The following is a 23,886-nucleotide window of genomic DNA, read 5'->3' on the forward strand; positions in this document are numbered from 1 at the left end:
AATGTTTTAAATTTGAGCTCAAAACCCTAACAACTAACAAACAAAACCAACTTTGAGGTGGTAAATTTAATCATGGCACCTCTTCCACAATCATTCTTCCTAATAAGAGCTGCTTTAAAAATAAGAAGGTACAGAATTAATCCTAACGTTTTCTTTAAGCACTATAGTTAAAAAGAGACAAAGAAAGCTTAAAATACTGGCAACTTGGGCTATTTCTTTACTGCCAAATAGACCGTTCCGCAAATCAGACACATCCAGATGTTAGAGATGATCCTTATGTTCACCCAAATTTCAACATAGTCTGCACCTGGTTTTCCTCCCCTTCTCACAGCCAGTTCATTTTACAAAAGAAGCCCAGCTTTCAGAGTACAAGTTACTCATTTTATAAGCATGCATTTAGGCTCATTATCATATAACAACTACCCCAAGCAAACACTGAATCCAACAGGAAATGCTTTTTCCCCCTTTCTAAGTTAAATTTACCATAATGTTCCCGGCGATGTTAGTGATCTGCAATGCTAATGGAAGAACATTTAGCTCACACATGATCTGCAAAATGAACCTGGCATCTTTCCAGGTGTGTTCCAACAGGTACAACAGATGAGAAGATTCACTGTACAGAAAAGTAAGAATGAAACAGAATCAAGTAATTAAAGGAAACAATGACTATAATCAGGACTTCATAAAATATTACAAAAAAATTTGGTATGATTAACTTCAGAGCAATGGCACCTTGGCTTTGGAGACAATTTAAAATAAGGTTAGTATGAAACTACGAATTCATTCATGTCACTGATCCCAATGCCCTTCTCCAAAACACACACAAAAAAATCCCATAAATACAAAGTAAAGTTATGCATTAACTACAACCTGGAAACTACCCAAATCGATATATTCAATCCATCTAGTAAGTAGGTATTACACGCCGACTACGTGCCAGGCAAATAGATTCTGGCTGTAACCAGAAGACAAAAATACCCATCCTCGTGGGGCTTAGGTCTTCAAGGGGGGAGACAGAGTATAAGTTAAAATACATATAAAAGGTTTGTTATATAATGTTCAGTGTTAAGGAGAAAAGATTAAGAAGCAAAGGAAATATTAAGTGTCAGGAGCAGAGAATGTAATTTTATTTAGTTAGGGGACCAGGAAAGAGGTGACTTGGACTAAAGAACTGTTTGAAGAGGTAAGGGGGCAATCCTTGCGGACGGATGTCTGAGGAGAACGGCACATTCAAAAGGTCAGAAGGACAGAGTAAAAGGCAGAGACACACACTGTATAGGACCTTGTAAGTCACAGTAAGAACTTTGGTTTTTACTCTAAATGAAAGAGAAAGTCACCGGAAGATTTTGAGCAGAGTGCAGTATCTGACTTAACTTTAGCAAGATACCCCTGGTTCCTGGGTTGAAAACAGACAGCAAAGGGTCAAGGGCAAAATCAAAGACACCAAAGAAGAAGCTGACATAAGACTCATTAATTCAGGGAAAGGGGAGGGTAGCTTGGACCAGGATAGGTTCAATGGAGGGGAAAAGAAGGGGTCAGATCTAGATCTATTTTGAAGACAGAGCTGACAGGATTTTGTGATGGCTCAAACATGGGATATCTATCAGAAAGAGGACCCATGGAAGCCTCAAAGGTTTTGGGCTGAAGAGAACTTTGGAGGTTTCCAGCAGTACTGGAAAATTAAGAGGTGTCACTCTTAGGGAAAAACTCCAAGAGGAGCCTAGGGGAAAATATCAGGAGTTGAGCTTCTGAACAAGTTAGGGTGGAGGTTCATATTAGACATCAGGGAGAACATGCAGGTGTATACAGGAGTCCGGAATTCAAGGGAGAGGCTGAAGGTGAAGATTCCAAAGCAGGAGGTATCAGCACCCACATACTAGTGAAGTGCTGAGACTCCACGAGCTCACCTAGAGGGAGTGTAGTCAGAAAGAGAAGCAGTCCAAGGACTTGGGAGGCATGGGAAGAAAACATTGAGAAGTGGCAAGAGGAGTAGAAGAAATCTTATTTAGGAAAGAAGCACAAAGGTTCAGTTGTACAAAATGAATGCGTTCAGAAGGTCTAATGTACAGCAATGTGACTACAGTTAACCATACTGCATTGTGTACTTGAAATTTGCTGACAGGTATTGAGGAGGGCACCTTTTGGGATGAGCACTGGGTGTTGTATGGAAACCAATTTGACAATAAATTTCATATATTGAAAAAAATATTTATATAAAAAAAAAAAAGAAATTTGCTGACAGGGTACATCTACAGTGTTGTAACCACACAAAAAAGAAAAGAAATAAACAGTAACCATGTGAGGTGACAGATATGTTAATCAGCTTGACTATGGTAATTATTTCCCAATGTATACATTTATAAAACATTAATTTGTACACATTAAATATATACAATTTCTATTTGTCAATTCTACTTCAATAAAGATGGAAAAAAGAAATAACCAAGTAGCATCTCCACGTAACTTCATGATGTCTCAGTTTTTCTATTTCTAAAAGATTTATACTAACTTCTGAATTAATGAATTAAGGGTGGAAACCTAAATATCACATCAATTTCCAAACCGCTCTTGGGAAACACCTAGATGAGATTAGGATGGGTGAGGGAGATGGAGGTAAACTGATAAACTGAGAATAATTCAAGAGGCAAAATATTTCAAATTATTAAAGTCACAGAGATGCTAGTACGGACACGGAGGCAGTTCCCCTCCAGAACACCACACTCTCCTGTCCCTCCAGCCTCACGGTGATGCTGGCCTCTTGCTATCGCTCATTTCAAGGCAGACAAATTCCGAAGCATCCAGGAGCATACCTGTACATATTTCGTACATTTTCCACTGGGATCACAACCCTTTCAGATTTCAGAATCTGTTGAACAAGTTCAGACAAATGGTAGCTTTTACAACGAATTAATTCCTTTGCCGAAATTTCCACATCACAGATCATTCGGCCACAGGTAGCATTTCTTTCACCAAGTCCACTCCTGCCCTACAGGGGAAGGACAAAAAGCAAATGCCATGGATGAGCAGACACTGGGAACATTCTATTCCAACCGACTTCGAAGCTAGTCCACAATTACAATGAGGAAACTCTCAATCTCCTATTTGCCCACTCCGTCAGCCGTCACTCAAGTATTTCTGAACGTTCACTATAGAGCTGACACTGTTCTAGGCACCAGGGAGATAGCACTGAGCCAAAGAGAAAAGATTCCTAGGACGCCTGGGTGGCTCACTCAGTTGACGTCCGGCTCGCTGCTGTCAGTGCGGAGCCCACTTTGGATCCTCTGTCGCCCTCTCTCTCTGCGCCCACCCCGCTCATGCTGTGTCTCTCAAAAATAAATAAAAACATTAAAAAAAAAATGAAAGATTCCCGGGACGCCTGGGTGGCTCAGTCGGTTAAGCGGCCGACTTCGGCTCAGGTCATGATCTCGCGGTCCGTGGGTTCGAGCCCCGCGTTGGGCTCTATGCTGACAGCTCAGAGCCTGGAGCCTGTTTCAGATTCTGTGTCTCCCTCTCTCTGACCCTCCCCCGTTCATGCTCTGTCTCTCTCTGTCTCAAAAATAAATAAACGTTTAAAAAAAAAATGAAAGATTCCTAATCTCATCTGAAATAGATGACAACAAATAAACATCAAAATCAAGAAGCTATACAGCTTTAGGAGGTAATAAGCATATGGAAAAGAGAAAAAGTAGAACACGTGAGGAATATGGCAATTTAGGGGGGCTGCATCTTAAATAGGGTAGCCGTGGGAGACCTCACAGAGAAGATGCCATACAAAGAAAACCATGAAGGGGTAAGGAAATAGTAAATCAAGGGCTGGGGTGAAGGTTAATAACTCTCTATCACCTTAAAGATATGAATAGGAACAGAAGCAACAGCACGGGCCCCAACTCCAATCTGCGTTAGCAGAATCCTCTGGAGAGCATTATAAAACATACAGATTCCTAAGTTCTCTGATGAGGCAACATGCCCATTTTTCCTTACGAGCTTTAAGTGAAACAAGACGTTAAGCACTATGAGGCTTGGGAAACGAAGGTGGCTTCATACAAAAACCACCGAAACAAGTAGGTAGAATGAAAAATACATAGACTTCAAAAGAGTCAAGACAGGCCTGGCTCAAAATCTCAGTTCTTTCCCACCCTAGCCCTATGATCTTGAACAAGTTCTGTTACCCCTGTGAGAAGTACAGTCAAACTGGAGTTGCTGTGACAGGCAACTAACGCAGAAGGCACTTAGCCCACAGCCTTCTCATACGTTCAACATCAGCTCCCTCCCACTCTTCCCTGCCCTCTCTGTACTGAATGAGAACACTCGCTGATCTCTGCTCGAAGGGCTACAGCTTTGGTAATGACGGAGTGGAGGTAACATGTATGTGCTGTCTCTAGATTCTAATAGCTGATTTTAAAAACTACCAGTGGCTTCTACCAATAAAATGCTACATTCAAAGGAAAAGATGTTCAGTGCCAAATGTCCTATCACAAGACAACCAATTCTTAGTCAAAGAAGCCCAGTGTGTTCCCGGGCAGCTATTCCATGTAAAGAAGCCAAGTCAAGAAGTAAGATTTTGAAAATTATTATTACCCCTAGCTTTGGCATGTTAGATCGCTTCAGTCGACCTATCTTGGACCAGTGAGGAACTTTGCACACGTTAATTCTCTGCAGGAGCACTTCCAGTTCAAATCCATAAATATTATGACCCTAGTCAGAAAAAGAAGGCAGCCAATAACATTGTAACAAACGCAAATGAGAAGATTTATCTTCATACGCATAGAATTTCTTTGCCCTTTCTTTTTCTCATCTCTAATTGAAGGCATCATGAGCTTACCTCCGATTGGGGTCCTTTCTTCTTCAGGAATTTATTCATCAGCAGCATTCATTAGCCTTGACATTAACAAAGCTAAGCAGATTGCTGGAATAAACTTTATTTCATCCTAATTGATGCAAGGTTCATATGATGTCTTTTAATTTGCAGCTCATGCCTCACAGTCTCAAAAGCAAATGCAAATTTTTATGTCCCACACTTTTTTGTGATCAGTAAAAGCTGTGTTCAAATAATTCCAATTTAATTCCTTAAAAACAGAGAACCTGCCTGTGTTGTGTGATAGTTCACACAGACTCTTCGAAAACTCAGGAACTGCAGCTACTTGCTTCTTGAAGAACTGAGTTCAAACACTAGTGATTTAGACTCTTAATCAATATGCAACAAAATATATAATAGCACTCAACAGTTCAAGGAAGCAAACCATACCAGGTAGAAATTACCTGAAAAATGCAACCAAATTTTCCATGTCTATAATGATAATTTCCATTGTGTGAATAATATGGTTCAATGCCCATGTTTATTAAAAAACTAGACACAGTTTGGGGCGCCTGGGTGGCGCAGTCGGTTAAGCGTCCGACTTCAGCCAGGTCACGATCTCGCGGTCCGTGAGTTCGAGCCCCGCGTCGGGCTCTGGGCTGATGGCTCGGAGCCTGGAGCCTGTTTCCGATTCTGTGTCTCCCTCTCTCTCTGCCCCTCCCCCGTTCATGCTCTGTCTCTCTCTGTCCCAAAAATAAATAAAAAACGTTGAAAAAAAAAATTAAAAAAAAAAACTAGACACAGTTTAAAATAAATCAGATCAATAAACTGATTTACTTGTTATTAATTTTACTTAAAGATGTATACCACTATATACTTATGGCAGTTTTGTCTATTAAATTAAGAGACCCAAGGACACAAGGAAGTCTCATTTCCAAATTATCATGCCTGGGATTAGGGACTCAAACCCATGTCAGGATCCTCTCTTACATCAGTTTGGATTCCTCACACACAGACTTGGCTTGGCTCTAACATGCTAAGCCAGGCCACCTATCCTAGGCACCAGGACATCTCCTTGGGGCCCAAGAGAGACTACCAGGGGAGACTGGGTGAGGACCTAGTTCTGAGCCGGAACGCCACAATAGGGCACTGTGGACAGAATCTTCCTGGTGTTTTCAAGATGGGTCCTAGAGTAGTGTAAGGGAATGCCGTAAGGGACGTATGCAGAGATACCTGATAACAAACTTCAGGCTCTAGGTACTTTGGCCACACCACGGTCAAGATAGATATCCAAGAGCAAAAATGAATGTGGACAAATATATACCACACATTGTTTTGCAAGGCTTCAATGTAACTAAATTACCATTATCACACTTCAAATACATGCATTTACATTCCTACTTTTCTCCAAAACCATCAAAATCACAGCATAATTTGATCCGTTAACTGGGTGGTGGGCAGCAGAAGAAATCACATCAAAGAGCCTACAAACTAAAGCCGGAGGAAACATAAAGCAAAATGTTGCTTTGTGACTCTTAAAAACTGGGGCAAACATAACTCAATGAACTATTACCTCTTCCTGTTTAGTGGAAACATACTCAGTTACCAAGGGGAAAAAAAAATTCCTAGCCCTGAGCTCTCAAAGGAATAGGTCATAGAGAGTCACTGAGCTCGGGGTACCGGGCAGCTCAGTTGGAAGAATTTGTGACTCTTGATCTTGGGGTTGTAAGTTCAAGTCCCACGTTGGGTGTAGAGATTACTTAAAAATAAAATCTTAAAAAATAGAGAGAGGCACTGAGCTCATGAAAATGAAATATAAACACTTTGGAGACTGACACCAAATCGAGGGAATTAACTCCTATGACCAATATACAGCTGGGCCACTAATCCAAAAATGTATAGGAACCAACAGTTAACAACACAAGTTTACTTACTTATAGGTAAGTTTACTTACTTATATAGGCTGGAAATAAACGGAATATCCTAAACATCAACAATAACTCATGAGTTGCTATTCTATTAGAGGAAAAGAACTATTTCATAGTGGGCTGGCTCTTTTTTCCCCTTTCTGTTAGCGGAAAATACAGCAATTCCCACCAGTCCATACGGTTATTTCACTCTGAAGATTCAAAAAAATATATAAAGAACTCATACAAATCAACAATAAAAAAAAAAACCCATTTAAAAATAGGCAGAGGGGAGCTTGGGTAGCTCAGTCGGTTGAGCGTCTGACTTCGGCTCAGGTCATGATCCCACGATCGTGGGTTCGAGCTCCACACTGGGCTCTCAGGGAGCTTGCTTTGAATTCTGTGTCCCCACCCCCCCCCACCCCCCCCCCCCCCGCTCATGCCCTCTCTCTGACTTTCAAAAAATAAAATAAAAAAAAAAAAAACGTTAAAAATGGGCAGAGAACCTGAACAGACATTTTCCCAAAGAAGACACAGATACCTAACAGGCACATGAAAAGATGTTCAGTGTCACTAATTATCAGGGAAATGCAAATTAAAACTACCTTAACACCTGTGAGAATGTCTATTATCAAAAGGACAAGAAATAACAAGCATTGGAGAGGACATGGAGAAAAGGGAACTCTCTTGCACTGTTGGTGGGAATGTAAATTGTTGCAGCCACTACAGAAATCAAAAAATTAAGAACACATCTACAATATGATCCACCTATTCCACTTTGGGTATTTATCTGAATGTAAAAACACTAATTCGGAAAGATACATCCAACCCTATGTTCAGTGCAGCATTATTTATAACAGCCAACATATCAAAACAAACCGTCCATCAGTGAATGAATGGATAAAGAGGATATGGTACACATACACACACACACAGAGGAATATACCGAGCCATAAAGAAGAATGAAAGTGTGCCTTTTCCAACAACCCGAAGGGACCCTGAAGGTATTATGCTAAGTGAAATCTAAAAAAGCAAACAAACAACCAATACAAAAACAAACTCACTGATGCAGAGAACAGACTTCTAATTATCAGAGGGCAAGGGGTTTGGGGGGTGGGCCAAAGAGCGAAGGGAATCAACTGTACAGTGATGGACAGTAACTATGCTTTAGGCGGTCATCATTTTGTACTATATACAGACGTAGAGTTATACTACTACAAACCTGAAACTTACATAATGTTATATACCAGTTTTTACCTCAATTAAAAAAAAAGATTCTCTGCTGTTCAACAAGTACTGAGAACTAAGGAATGAAGAGTCCCCAACAGCACGACGAGACACCTACTCACCACAATGACATCAGGATCAATTTTGTGAACTTTGGCGAGGAAAAAACCTAGCAACGTTCTTTCCGTTGCAGCGATCTCAACCTTCACATTCTGTTAGATAAAAACATACTGGTCACTTACTCTTTACTTGTAAGTACTATACTTTGGCTCCCTGTTCAAACAGGACTAGATTTCTTAGCATTAAAAGAAACTATCCATTTCAAAACTAAAAGAAGCAATGAAATTGCTTATTCTAGGTTTCACAGTAACAACTGCCCAAAGTCTCTGAGAAGCTCATCCTAGTAATAAGTGAGTAAATAGAGAAAATTTTATGTGGGATTTTTAAAACTTCTGTTTAAACTTCTTTCATTTTATTTTTAATATAATCTATTGTCAAATTGGCTAACATACAGTGTGTGAAGTAAATAAAGCCAAATTTTAAATGCTAAGCACTATGAAGGGCAGATATGTCCCTCCACAGCGACACACTTGTGTATCTCGACATATCACACAAGCATATGAATCAGAGCACCTAACAAAAACATTACTTACTTTCCTATATAATCCCTGATAGACTGCTGTTTGTGTATTTACCACATAAAGAAATCCCAAGGATTGTATAAACTAATCTGCAAGAGTGGTGTAAGAAACTATAAATAAGAAACTAGAATGAAAACTAGCATACATTTAAGAATTATAAGTGTCGTTAAGTATAAATAAAACCTATCTTCACACAAAAGGCTTCCACTTGGATTACTGAATATAAATCAGGTATTCAAAAGATCCGCTCTTATTAAGACTCTCCTAAAATGGAAGTTGATAGCTATGTGTTTGCTGTAACTAGTTCGGCTACAAAGTATCAGTTTGACTCAAAAGGAATTTTCCTAAGTCATTTTACTTGGATAGGTACTTCAGGGCACTTCATAAATAATAGCCTGATCCAACAGCACCTCCAGACTACTGGACTTCTCAAGCCAACTTAAAGTAAGTGGAACCTGACAAGGTTGCTAACTTTTAATTTTGTCAAGTGAAAACATTAAAAAAAAAAACCAACACACACATCTGTGAACGCAAGCATTCCACATAGTCTCCAGAAAACAAATTCTTTATATGAATACATTTACCCTTGTGACAAGCTCACTACATTATACTCCTTTTTCCCCACTTCCTATTTTATTAAGGACCCATGAAAACTTCATGGAGTATCCTGGGAGTTGAGAGATCCCTACCAATTCCAGCCAGCACGTATCGACCTTTCCAATACATGTCCCTTTTCATACCCAACTACACTCGGCTTTCTTCAAACTGGGGAGTGGGGTGAGTACTCTTCCCAACAGTTTCCCAAAACAGTAATCACATGATTGTGCATTTCAGAAAGGCCTCCCCTGAAGCTATCTGAAGGAGGACTTGAGCCTAAGTGTCTACTACTACGGTACAGAATCACGTTATTTTCAGGTGGTAAAACATTCAATAATGTTTCTATTTTATATTTCTAATACATTTTGAATGGATTCATGTCAGTCCAAACTAGCAAGAACAGACCTAATAAATTAACATACAAAATAGCCTATTTATGCTAATCTACACCATCCTCCTTTTCTTTTCCTAAATAGATGCTTCAAATTTAAAAGGAATAAATAATGAGTTCTTTACCTTTTTCTTAATGTCTTCTTTGAAAGCATATGGAAAAATACAGTCCTTTGGTTTAGATATAACTGTAAGAAGGAAAAAAGATTCCATCACCATCTTAGTCCAATTTCAAGTACACATATGCTGCATGTTTCTAAATGGAAACTGTTTTAAATATAAACAAATACCCCCTAATCTCTAAAGAACTGAGAGATTCGAGTATTTCCAATGGTCATGTTGTTGGACCTCAAAAGAAAAGCCTAAACAATCCTAAAATTCATTATGGAACCACAAAAGACCCCAAATAGCCAAAGCAATCTTGGGAAAGAAGAACAAAGCAGGAGGCATCATGCTAGTAATTTCAAACTACACTACAAAGATGTAGTCATGCCAACAGTATGGTATTGGCATAAAAACAGACATCCAGATCAAAGGAACAGAACAGAGAGCTCAGAAATTAATGCATGTATATATGGTCAGTATGACAAGGAGTTAAGAATATACAATGGGAAAAGAACAGTCTCTTTACTATGTGGTGATGTGAAAACCAGACAGCCACATGCAAAAAAATGAAACTGGACAACAAAACACCACACACAAAAGCCAACTGAAAATGCCTTAAAGACTTGAACGTAAGGGCTTGAATCCATAAAACTCTTAGAAGAAAACATAGGCAGTAAGCTCTCTAACACTGGTCTTGGCGATGATTTTTTGGATTTGACACCAAAAGCAAAGGTATCAAAAGCAAAAAGAATCAAGTGGTACTACATCAAAACAAAAAGCTCTTGCACAGCCAAGGAAACCATCAACAAAATGAAAAGGCAACCTAACAAATGGGAGAAAGTATTTGCAAATAATTTATCTGAGAAGAGATCAATATTCAAAATACAACAAGAACTCATAGAACCCAAGAGCAACCCCAAACAATCCAATTAAAAATGGGCAGGGGCGCCTGGGTGGCTCAGTCGTTTAAGCATCTGGCTTTGGTGGTTCGTGGGTTGACGAACCCACCACTTTGGTGGTTCTGTGCTGACAGCTTGGAGCCTGGAGCCTGCTTCAGGTTCTGTCTTCCTCACTCTCTGCCCCACTCTCTCTTTCTCTCTTTCACTCTCTCAAGTATAAATAAACATTAAAAAAAAAAAAATTTTTTTTTTCTTAAAGTAATTTTCTCCCTCTTCACTTAACTTCTACTAAGCTTTCAGGTCTATGTCACTCCCTCTAGGAATTTCAGAAGGATTCCAATTATTAGTTATTCCCGGAGTTACTAGTTTTATTAGTTTTTTATTTATTTTTTTAGTTATTGTCATTGTCTCTTATCAGAGCCCTTTCTATTTTTTTTTTTTAATTTTATTTTTTTAACATTTATTTATTTTTGAGACAGAGAGAGATAGAGCATGAACAGGGGAGGGGCAGAGAGAGCGGGAGACAGAGAATCTGAAACAGGCTCCAGGCTCTGAGCCATCAGCACAGAGCCCGACGCGGGGCTCGAACTCACGGACTGCGAGATCAGGACCTGAGCCGAAGTCAGCTGCTTAACCGACTGAGCCACCCAGGTGCCCCCCAAAAAAATTTTTTTAATGAAAAAATAAAAATGGGCAAAGGCTAGGGAATGGCTGGCATGAACTCTTGAGTTCAAGCCCTACATTGGGAATGGAGCCTACTTCAAAAAAAAATGGGCAAAGGCTGTGAACAGACATTCTTCCAAAGAAGACATACGGATAGCCAACAGGTACATGAAAAACTGGTCAACATCACAGTCATCAAGGAAATGGACACCAAAACTACACTGGGATATCACTTCACACCTGTCAGAATTGCTATCATCAAAAGGACAAGAAGGGTGCCTGGCTGGATGAGTTGGTAGAGCATGTGACTTTTGATCTCAGGGTCATGAGTTCAAGCTCCACCTTGGGCACGGAGCCTACTTAAAAATAAAAAAGACAAGAAACAACAAGTGTTGGCTAGGATGTGGAGTAAAGGGAACCCTTGTATACATACTGCTAGTGGGAATGTAAAACTGGTGCAGCCACTATGGAAAACAGAAAAGAGGTTCTGCAAAAACTTAAAAATAGAATTTCCATATGATCTAGGTATTCTAATTCTGGGTATTTGTCTGAAGAACATGAAATCACTAACTCTGTGCCCCCATGGTCACTGCAACATGATTTACAAGGGCCAGGAAATGGAAGCAACCTAAGTGCCCATCAATTAATGAATGAACAAACAGAAGTGGCATATTTATACAATGGAATATTAGTCGGCCATTAAAAAAAAATAAGGAAATCATGGGGCACCTCGGTGGCTCAGTAGGTTGAGCATCTGACTCATTTCAGCTCAGGTCATGATCCCAGGGTCATGGGACTGAGTCCCCTGTTGGAGACCAGTATGGAGCCTGCTTAAGATTCTCTTTCCCCCTCTGCCCCTCTTTCCTGCTTGCACATGCTTGCTCTCTCTCTAAAATTTAAAAAAATAAGGAACCCTTGCCATTTGTGACAACACGGAAAGACCATGAGGGATATTATGCTAAGCAAAGTAAGTCAGACAGAAAAATAAATACTGCATGATCTCACTTATATGTGCAATCTAAAAAAAAACAAAAGCAAAATGAGATCTTAGATACAGATAAGAGACTTATGGTTGCCAGATGTCGTGGGGCAGGATGCGACGAGGCAGGGGACCCACAGGAATTGGGTGAAGACAGTCAAAAGGTGCAAATTTCAGTTATAAGTAAGTCACCGAAATGTAATGTACAGCATGGTGACTTTAGTTAATACTGTACTGCATGTTTCAAAGTTGCTAAGGAAGTAAATCTTAAAAGTTCTCATCACAAGAAAAACCATTTTCAAACTATGATGACAGATGTTGACTAGTCTTATTGTGATCATTTCATGATACATACAATTATCGAATTATTATGCTAAACACCTGAAACTAAAATGTTACATGTCAATTATACCTCAATGTTTAAAAAGTTTAAAAGATTACATCTAAAAAAAGGAAAAACCACGCACAGAACTCTAAGCTCCTATTAACTGTTAAAACTACTTTGATGAAACATCTTCCCTCCATCTGAGGCAGAATGGAGGATGTTTAACTTCCCTAAGGGGGTTCCCACCACCACCAAAGCCTTAACCAGTGTACAATGAAGGAACTCCAACCTTCTCAAAATTAGAAAAATAAAGATGACCAAAGCTGCCCTCACTATAAGTTCTTTGTCACTCAAAACAGCTGTTCACACCATGGCATACACAACAGGTGAATAAATACACACTGAAATGAGCTAATGACTGCTCTCTTCCACGTACTTTCCACCATATCCTCACTGTCATGTTTTTCTGTGTATTTCACCCCACTTAAAGAGGGGAAACTTCACAATAATAACACATGATACTTCCTTCTCTGCTTGCTTTCCTAGTCCCACTTTCCTAATACCCACAAAACCAGACAGGCAATGCTATCCCAGTTAACTGCTGGCTCTAGCCTAGAAAAGATTTCAGGAAGCATGACAGATCAATAGTGTTATGCCCCTTTCTTGTTTACTGAAAAAAAAAAAATAGTTATTTACCTGGCCAAGCTTTCAACATCGAATAGGTCAGAATCCTCCTTGGAGACTGACTCAAGGCATGCAGATTTCTGTGTGAAATTTTCACCAACTGAATTTTATGCATAGCACAACCCAATTCCAATGTGATATTTCTAGAACTCCTCCCAAATAGGTAGACACTCATTTATGCCTCAGCATATTGCCTCACCACACAGAACACTTTGCTCAGGCTTCTATGATGGGCTTTTACAATGACATCATGAAAAGGAAATAGTGATAGCACAATTTTGACCCAATAAAAAAAACTAGAATGCCCCAACAGAATAACCACAGGAATAGAAAAGAGATGTCAAACTGCCTCCCAACTTCCCCTCAAACAAAATAAACTAGCTGAATAGGAGCCACCAAGCCAATAAAACTCAGTGTCCACAGCTGACCAAAAAAAAAAAAAAAAGTTTAACAATATGCACTAACTACTCTTGAAAACATCAAAAAAAGAGTTACTGATCCAACAGCTGGAGAAAAAATAAGAAAAATTAAAATCAAGCCATTAGTAGACCAGCTAAAAAAAATACATACCACAGAAGTGTGACTGAAAGGGAGGCTGTGGGGGTGCTTTGTCTAACTCAAAGCTGTGATGGACCAAAGCTGCCACAGCAATAATCTGTAAATAAAGGAGGGAAAAAGATCACTTATCAGACACCTACTATGCATTCTGCATTCTCACCAAAACCACCAAGAATATTAAAAGATACATATTTTAGTCCATATTTTAATTTTTTATTACAGAAGTATTTAAACAAATAAAACACAGAGAAAACAGAAGGGGAGAGGAGGGAAGGGGTAAGGCGGAAGATTAACAACTATTAACATCTGACCTAGAACTGGAGCTCAGGGCTCCGGAACCCCAGGCCAGAGATCTCAAAGGAAACAGGTAAGTGATGTTTAAAGACTCATTCTTTCAAAAAGCAAGCTATAGATATGTGTAACAAATAATCTGGATGATGTCAACAATGGACAAAACTAAGAAGAGACATTGTGGGTATTCTTCATTTTCTTTTTAAAATCTGTACTTTCTGGCAGGCAACTCTTGATATCAGAGTCCTGAGTTCAAGCCCTATAATGGGTGTAGAGATTTAAAAAAACGTTTACTTTCTAAGTTTTTCATAAATGGCAAGGACTGCGATTCTGATTAGAAACAGTATAGACATAGGAAAAACTCTAGAAAAAAGCAGAAAATCAAATCACATGTACAGTAAAATCCTAGCTTTTTACTAAAATATGCAGAGAAAGAAGGCAGAAAAGAAATACACAAAACTGTTACGAGTGGTTGTCGCTGAGGGCTGGGGTTATTAGAAGACTTGTCTTTTCTATTTTTTTTTTGCATTTTCATATCCAGATTTTAATGTATTATATCAACGTACTCATGTAATAGCTTCCCTCAGTGGTCTCCCTGCTGCTGTGCTGGCACCAATAATGGCTTCCCACGGCACCATGCTGGAGAAAGCATGCTGCCCCTGGGGGGAAAAAACCCATTCTCTGTGCCTAGTGAACTCCTACTCACCCACCAGTACTCAAGGTCCATCCCTACTCCTTTAGAAAAGACTTCTGGAGTGGGTGCTGTGGTGTGTCACCCAGAAGTCCTCTTTAGGACAAGGGCCCTCATTCTCCCAACTGCTGAGAGGGCTGGAGGCTGACAACTCACAGAGGAGTCTCTTGGAAGCAGCCTGCATCCACTACCTAACGCATCGGAGAGGAGGGATGCTAATGAAGGCCCAAACCTCTTACCACAATTCAGAGCAACTCTGGAGGGTCATCCCCACCCCAGAGCTCCCTGGGATTGGCTGAGACCTTTGTCATAAGTGCAACTCAGATTTCTCCCACTGCCCAGTCTTGCTGCCTTCATTCTCCCACAGGGCTTGATCCTCGGAGCATGCCAAGAAGCTTCTCTGACCAATGACACCTTCCTGGCCTCTCAGGCTAGGGCAGCTTCCTTTATCATATGCTTGCCAGAGCACATCTATCCTTTGTAAGTTTTACATTTATTTCTGCTATCGAGCTAATATCTGTCTCTTCCACTATCTGGAAGAATCACAAGTATTCCATCACACTAGCTCATGGTTTGGAAACATTTGCTGAGTGAACAACTTTATTAACCATCTAATCTAAACCCTCAGGAGGCCATCAACTTTACTCAGGGCTGCAGAAGATCTCTCCCATTCATTCATTCATTCATTCATATTTACTATGAGAAAAAATAAAGCAACATCAACTTTCATATACCCATCATCCACCTTCAATTATCAACTCATCAATATCCCTATCCACTTCCTGCCTCAACCCAGATTATTTTGAAGTCAGACTTATCACTTTACCCAGAAATACTGCAGCATGTATCTCTAAAACATGGTTTCTCACCCTCAGCGCTATGGACATTTTTGGCCAAATAATTCTTTGTTACTGGGGCTGTTCTGTTCACTGTGGAATGTTCAGCAGTATCCTGGCTGCCAACAGCACCGCCCTCCACCTCTGAGTTGTGACAACCAAAACTATCTCCAGACATGGCCAAATGTCCCCTAAAGGGCAAAATCTCACCCCTTTGAGATCCCCTACTTTATTTTTTTTTATTTGAGAGAGAGAAAGAGAGAGAGACAGAGACAGAGACAGAGAATCTTAAGCAGGCTCCATGGTCAGCGCAGAGCTCGAGGCAGGGCTCAATCCCACAACCCTGGGATCATGACCTAGCCAAAATCAAGAGTCAGATGCTCAACCAAATGAGCCACCCAGGTGCCCCAAGAACCACTACTTTAAAAGATAAGAAGTTTGGGGACACCTGGGTGGCTCAGTCGGTTAAGCGTCCGACTTCGGCTCAGCTTGTGATTCATGGTTTGTGGGTTCAAGCCCTGTGTCGGGCCTGGAGCCTGCTTCAGATTCTGTGTGTCCTTCTCTCTATCCCCCTCCCAAGCTCACACTCTATCAAAAATGAATGAACATTAAAAAAAATAAAAGGTAAGGTTTTTTTAATGTTTATTTTTGAGAGACAACGCATGTATACACAGCACGTATGGGAGAGTGGCAGACTGAAAGGGGGAGAGAATGCCAAGCTGTCTCCACACTGCCAGCTCCGAGCCCAACGTGGGGTTTGAACCCCCAAAACGTGAGATCATGATCTGAGCCAAAATCAAGATTTAGAAACTCAAGTGAATGAGCCACCCAGGTGCCCCCAAAAGGTTTTAAAAACGTAATAAAATTACAACTAATACAATTAATAGCAATTTCTTAAAATCACTAAATATTCATGCAAGATTCAAATGTTCATGTTTTCCCAACAATCTCAATTTTATTTACCAAGTAAGCCCATACTCTGTAATTGGTCAATGTATAGAACTACAGGTACAATCCCTCCCTACCTTTTATTTCCCAGCAATTCATCTGTTGAAGAAGCTGGGTCATTCACCCTGTAGAGTGCTCTACAGTATCAACTCTATGGCTTGTATCACAATAATGCCATTTAACACATTCCTCTGTTTCTGTACTGCTGGTGAATTCACATTTAGATCTAAAGGCTTGGTCAAAATTGCATTCAATGTTTTGGTATGAGTATGTTAGAGGTGCTACTGATGCCTTCTATCAGATGGCAAAGGCACGTCATGTCTGGTTATCTCCCTTTTAGTGATCATTGCCTAGATTCGTTATTTCATTAGGGATTGCAAAATGGAAATATTCCATTTTTCCTTTATCATTTCTTAGCTGGAAACCTTCTATGAAGAGAAACCACTTCACCAATTACTTAGTTAGCTGAGGTACAATATGAATTCAAAAAAATCAAGATAAATGCTAGATTCAATCCCGTTATTGACCAGTTTTCGAACTAGTGACTTGGTTCCCTAGATGCCTTCAGAGGTGACCGGTGCTGGGTTGCAAGTGCTTACAGTAGCATTGTGAACTCACACGTTTCAGTGTGCTGGACCTATCCTTGTCCATGTTCACAACGTCCCATCTGTGGCCAGCAGGAAACTCTTCAGGTTGACTCCTGCTGAACGCTTCTGACACAGCTTCAGTAGATTTAAATATCATCCTTGCTTTCTAGTATAGCTAGACATTCCCAGCATTTTCCTGAATCAGCCATTTCTCTATGAAGCCCTACTTCCCTTATTATGAAATGGTACTGAGAAATCTCACTCCAGATGCTAGAGAATGGATACTATTTTTTTGAACAAATCAAACCTTTCTCACACACTTAACTATGGCCATCTACTATATTAACTATTATTAAAAGATCAAACCACATACTAAAAGAATTCAGAGCAAAAGTAATGCCAAAAGGCTACTGTTAAAAAAAATCCCCCTCAAAGTCAAAAGGATTTAGAAGCAGACATAAGACACTCCCACTGACCAAAGACAAGTTTAAGCATCGAAAATAACAATGACTGCAAGACACTGAACCACCATGTGTAAATATAAAACTCATGAGTTCATAATATTCCATAAAAGAGGAAGCAAAATATAATTTACAACAAAAATAAACAAATCACTAGTCAACAATACATATAATGGAGGCCTCCAACTTCCTACTCAGAAAATTGGCAATGCAAGAGAAAGAAGTACACATTTCCCTCATCTTTCCTGTACAAACTACTGCAGCATAACCAAATAGTGCTGGTTAACGAGGAAAAGTTAATTTTATAGAAAAATTCAACTAATAAACGTTCTAATATTTAACATATATAACTAACAAACATGGAAATGATGACAGAAATTAGAAAACTGCTTTACAACTCCTAATGAAACAACTAATTCAGGTAAATAAAAGGGGGGGCATTAAATCAGTGGTTCTCAAAAGGGAACAAGTTTTCTCCCCACCCCCAGGAGATATTTGGAGAGGTGCAGAGGCCTTTTGGTTGTCACCACTAGGGGGAAGGGGTCAGGTAGAGGCATCAGGTATAGGCCAAGGATACTGCTAAACGTCACACAATGCACAGAAGAGCTGTCACAACAATCAATTAGTCAGACCAAAACATTAATAGCACCAATGTTTAAAAAAAAAAAAAACAAAAAACCCTCCTTTAGGGGGCGCCTGGGTGGCTCAGTTGGTTCAGCATCCAACTCTTGATTTTGGCTCAGGTCATGATCCCCGGATCATGGGATCCAGTCCCACAATGGGCTCCACACTGAGTGGATTCTCTCTCTAGAGACGCCTGGGTGGCTCAGTCAGTTGAGCATTCAACTTCGGCTCAGGTCATGATCTTGCAGTTCATGAGTTCGAGCCCCACATGGGGCTCTCTGCTGTCAGCACAGAGCAGGCTTCAGATTCTGTCCCCCTTTCTCTCTGTGTCCCTCCCCCATTCATACCTGTGCACTCTCCCCCAAATAAACATTTAAAAAATTTTAAAAAAAGATTCTCTCTCTCTGCCCCTCTCCCCCTACTTATACTCCCTCTCTCTGTATAAAAAAAAAAAATTCCTTTAGATGAAAACTGGAACCCACTAATCAATCATAACCCCACTAATAGTGGTTTTAGCCAGACCTAATACGTCTGCTGATATATAATGCAATATGAAATACATCATACCACCTATAAAGTATACTGACCCAAAAAGTCAAAACTGAATTGAATCCATGCTTTAGCACTAGCTAGCAGGGGCCAGCACACTTGTTCCGTAACGGGCCAGATACCAAATATTTTACACTCTCAGGACACATGGCCTCTATCGTGACCACTAACTCTGCCACTGTAATCAAACAGCAACTGTAGATAATATATAAATGAATAGACATGATGTCTTCCAATGACTTTTTTTTTTTTTTTTTTTTTTACAAAAACAGGTGGTGTGCTGGATGTGTTCGCAGGCCGTACTTGATCAACCCCTGGTATAAAAGAAACTGTCCAATGACACCAGGAAGCAAACATACATAGAAAATACGACATTGTATGAGACAACGAAGAATGACTTATTTAAAGTCAATGTCACTGAAAAAAGAGGATGGGAGGGAGCTGCTCCCATTTAAAAGAGATTGACAGGCAACTGGGTGGTTCAGTCAGTTAAGCACCCAACCCCAGCTCAGGTCACGATCTCACGGTTCATGAGTTCAAGCCCCATATCAGGTTCTGTGCTGACAGCCCAGAGCCTACTTGGGATTCCCTCTCTCTCTCTCTCTCTCTCTCTCTCTCTCTCTGCCCCTACCCCATGCTCACTTGCACACACACTCTCTCAAAATAAATAAACTTAAAAAAATGTTTAAAAATTTATTTAAAAATGAATTAAAAAATAAAATACTTCAACAAGAATTAAAGGTGGGGGGAAACAAGTGTGACAAAAATCTTGCTAACCACTGAATATGAGCAACTGGTATATGGGAGTTCATTATATTATTCCAAGTCCACTTAAAGTTCTCCAAAATAAAATATTCAAAAAACAAAAAATAAAAATAAGTCCAGTAATTTAAATCTTTAAAGAACACCTCCAGCACCCAACACATTCAATACATTCTCCAAAATGGAGTCCGGTACTGCATTAGTACTTTCTCCTCCAGAAAGAACAAGTTTCCCTTATAGAATAGCTGTACAAGTTCAAGCAAGTATTGCGTCTAAGACCTGGGTACAAAAATATGCCCTATTTCTTTACCTCATTCTGATGTGTCTTTGCATTCTGCATTGTCTTCATGCTGAAAGACATGACCACAACTGGAGGAGGACCAACATCTTTAATCACATTCACCAGGTCTGGTTTCAAGGCCACTGCCTCAACTTTACACCAACTCACTGGCGGATTCAAGAGCTCTGAAAGAGAACAGATACAACAGATCAACAGCCATTTGCTGAAAAAGGAAAACTACTATAATTAAGACATCTGTGATTAACTGAGATAGTCTTCAATCCCATATTCTAATAAGAATGTCTTATTACATCATCTAACTAAAAATAAGCTCAATTACTGGATTGTATGCAAAGCCGTGTGTGTGTGTGTGTGTGTGTGTGTGTGTGTGTGCATGCGCGCGTATGTGGGGGTGGGTGGGTGGGGGTGTGTGTACACATATGCTCATCTTCTTGGTAAAAGGTCCACAGCTTTCATCTGATTTTCTGAAGAATCCAGGACCTAAAATAGGTTTAAAAAAAAAAAAAAAAAAACACTACCCTGAAGGAATCACCCAACATTTTTAAGAGATTTGTGAAGACAAAACAGAGTATCACAGATGCAAACACTGGAAAACATCGGGTAATAAACCAAATGAGCACTGTCCCCGTAGGGCAGGGATGCTGCCTCTCCTTCAGGGGTGAGCAGCTTGCTCCGCACAACAGGGGGCCCATCAGCAGGGTGGGAGGTACACGCCAGGAGCGGCACAGAGAGGGATGCGGGGAGGGGTGCGGGCAAAGGCCACCCAGACTCACTAAGGCCTCCCTCCCACCGAACTGCCAGGCACTGCAGCGATGAAGTGGCTCCAAGCATATACCCTACACTCACTCGAGGAAAACTCTGAGGAACGAAAACACAAAAAAGGACGTGGACACACTGAAATAAATAGACCAAGTCCTTAACTTCTAAAAATCACCCTACTGGCAATTTAACTTTCTGAAGGTAAATTTTTCCTTACGTGGATTTTTTACTTCAAGCCAACAAGGTCCTTTGATCTTTCTGTTCATCAAGAATATTTCCAGGCTGGATGTGTTGGTCCCAAATACATGAGAAAAAGTTTCTCCTTTCAAATCCTGAGGAAGCTGTGGCATTTCAGCCTGAAAAAGGCAAAGAAGAAAAAAAAAACAACAACCCTTTTTTGTTTAAAACCATTACTTCACATTTTCCGAAGTCTGTATTTGAAATAAACAAAAGCCTCTCTACGAACCACCAGAAGAAATCCCTTTGATATATATGAAATGTAATTTGCAACAAATGAAATCCCAAACAATTCACAGTAGGACAGAAAAACAATTCACAATGACAAAATAATGCATCTTGATGGCACCCATTAGAAGAAAAATAGGCCAAGAAGCTCCCGGAAAAGAGGATTTCTGTCCAGAGCCGTACATGCCTTACTGATAAAGAACAGCTGAGTAAGTACCACTCCATTAGAAGAATGAAAGCAAGAGAGTGGAACTCATTCAAAATGCTCCTAGGGAACTTTTCATCACCACTGTCAGAAACATTTTTTAAAAGTTTCCCTTTTCCGACACTGTGAGATCAAAACTCTACAACAAAGGTAAAAAGAGGTTAAGGCCCAGTTAATTAACATCCCAGAGCAATGACCTTGCCTATCACGGGAGCAAGAGCAGCACTACAGCGACGCTACGGACGATCCTCTCTCACCTTTCCGCGGCTCAGAAGGGACACTCCAACAGACTAATGATGTGCAACTCCATCATGTGGCCTTCACTCCACTTGACAAGCAGTTGTGCAGTCTCAACTTATTTATTTAAAGATGCATACTTGAAAGCCTGAGACAGGCAGCATAACCAGTGTTCTGTGTACTTAAATTAATTTGAACCATTTTCATTATTCATGACTGTAAGTCCACCTCACTGAACTATGGACTTGAGAGGCCCTGGCAATACTCCTAATTGAAAGCCAGCTGAAGTCTCAAAAATAGAGAAATGTCATTCTCAACCAAAACCCAGTAATTTTGACTTACCGCGTATCTAACTTCCAAGTACTCGGATTTTTCTGGAACATCAGGTATCTCAAAAGCATAGTTCTTTTCCACTTGCTGGAGACGGGCGGGGGAAGGGATATGCAAAAAACATATAAAAATAATAAAAATAAAAAATCATTAACACAAAAACTTCACAAATGAAAATGACAAGCATTCCATGTACAACACGTGCCCCTGTATTCAACAGTGAGGAACCCAGTATCATTATGGAACACAAAGGTAAATGAAGCCAAAAGGGCACCCTTCCCCCCTTTCAACTAGGACTAAAACACCCAGTGACAAAATGCTAAAAAGTTATCTCTTAGACACTAGAGAACTTAGAAATATTTGCATTCAAGAAGGGCAATAAAAGATTTAAGATTTTTATAATGTTAATGTATTAAATCATTTGCTACTCTTTGATATTAACCAATTCCATCTTGCTAGAAAAATTACTAATTAGCATTAAAATTATAGCTCCTATTTACTTGGTGCTTATCAAGCACCAAGGACTGTTCTAATCACCTAACATGAATTAAGTGACTTAACTCTTGCCACAACTCTTGAAATAGGGCCCCATTTCTCAGGTGAACAAACAGGCCCAGAGAAATCACTCAGCTTTGTCCAAGGTCACACACAACAAAGTGGTAGGGCTAGGACTTAAAGCACAAGCAGTCTGGTCCCAGCACCTATGCTCTTCACCATTATACCACACTATTTTTAGAATTTTAGAGGAATGATCCACCAGCCGTAATTCAAAGCTCAAATAGTTAAGACCATTAACCTTAGCGTCCGCAACTCAATCCTCCCTTTGCTGAAACCACTGTTAAAAGTATGCTGGGTTACAGTCCCCTACGATGATGGCTAAAGGTGTCATTGATATCACTAAAATCAAGGCCAATCAATATGTAACACACAAATAAAAGATTTTTATCCTATCAGAAATAGCACTATAGTCCCCAGTGTTTGACTATAACACCTTAACCTTCTGACCAAAACGACTTGCCAGTAACTAATAAAAACAAGATCGGAACAGATTCTTTCCATTTCAGGAAAAGAACACAAAACATGCTGCAAGTATTGGAAACAATTACTTTGCTATGTGTTATCTTTCTATCCAAATTCAAGAAAATTATTTTCTAAATAAAGAGAAAGAAAAATTACTTTTACAAATCTTAACATACTAGTTTTACATTGGTATCTATGAAATTTCCATTCAATGAATTGCAGTCACAAAAAACACATTTTGTACAAAGAAGACATACAGTAACTATTCTGTTAAGTCAGGAAATGAACAAACAACTAATAAACAGAGCTGGAAAAAATTATCACCAAATACAAACCTTGGACTTGAACTTCATAATTTTATATTTTGCTGCTATTTTCTCATCGAATTCATCATAAACATCCTTCATTGTAACTAGAGTTTCTGTTTCTTTTCCTGTATTCAGATCAATTTTCTGCTCTCCCATGGGGAGAGAAGGGAAAGGAAAAAAAGTATCTGTATATGAGATCTTTTCAACAACCAGAAACCCAAGTCTCATTCAATTCTCATCTTCAGCCATTTAAACATTTAAAAGAACACTCTTACAGAGAGATGAATTCAAAGATACAAAGAGACCCCAAAAAGGTACGAAACCCAATGCCCGATTCCTCCCAGTGGCATCATAAAAGCACATCAGATAAAAATGACTGATTCTACAAAATGGAAGAAGAGTGTTGTAAATCCTGACCAAGAAGCTTCACAGTTCAGCTGAGATCTCAGGGGACGGGCTGGGGTTGGGAGGGGAGTGTGGGTATTAAGTCCCAACTTCAAAAGGAGGAGCAAATGGAGCTGACCTGGCTGAATGGCTACAGTGGGCACGGTACTGCTACATGCATAGCAAAAGCATGAAAACTGGGCCAAATGCCCTGGGACATTTTAGAGCCATACACTCCCAACCCCGATTAGTATGGAAATGAGGGGTCAGCGAGAAGAAAGCATTATATACTAAAATGCAGACTTTAACACCCTTAACGAAAACAGTTTTACTACATTTCTCTATTTCTCCCAACCTC

The 23,886-nt window shown here is 39.9% G+C and overlaps 1 protein-coding gene across 1 annotated transcript in view; it reads right to left on the reverse strand.

Moving 5' to 3' along the window:
* Positions 1-23,886, reverse strand: part of POLA1 (DNA polymerase alpha 1, catalytic subunit) — a 303,543-nt gene that overhangs the window by 254,253 nt on the left and 25,404 nt on the right. The window contains exons 12-21 of the mRNA XM_081793414.1: positions 23,172-23,288; positions 21,829-21,903; positions 20,797-20,935; positions 19,830-19,984; positions 13,783-13,867; positions 9,684-9,745; positions 8,052-8,141; positions 4,579-4,695; positions 2,811-2,986; positions 484-613 (exon numbers count right to left, since the gene is read on the reverse strand). Coding sequence (XP_081649540.1) covers positions 484-613; positions 2,811-2,986; positions 4,579-4,695; positions 8,052-8,141; positions 9,684-9,745; positions 13,783-13,867; positions 19,830-19,984; positions 20,797-20,935; positions 21,829-21,903; positions 23,172-23,288 — 1,146 coding nt within the window. The remainder of the gene's footprint in view (positions 1-483; positions 614-2,810; positions 2,987-4,578; positions 4,696-8,051; positions 8,142-9,683; positions 9,746-13,782; positions 13,868-19,829; positions 19,985-20,796; positions 20,936-21,828; positions 21,904-23,171; positions 23,289-23,886) is intronic.

Source organism: Panthera onca, chromosome X (assembly GCF_046562875.1).
Source record: "Panthera onca isolate mPanOnc1 chromosome X, mPanOnc1 haplotype 2, whole genome shotgun sequence".
Lineage (NCBI taxonomy): Eukaryota > Metazoa > Chordata > Mammalia > Carnivora > Felidae > Panthera > Panthera onca.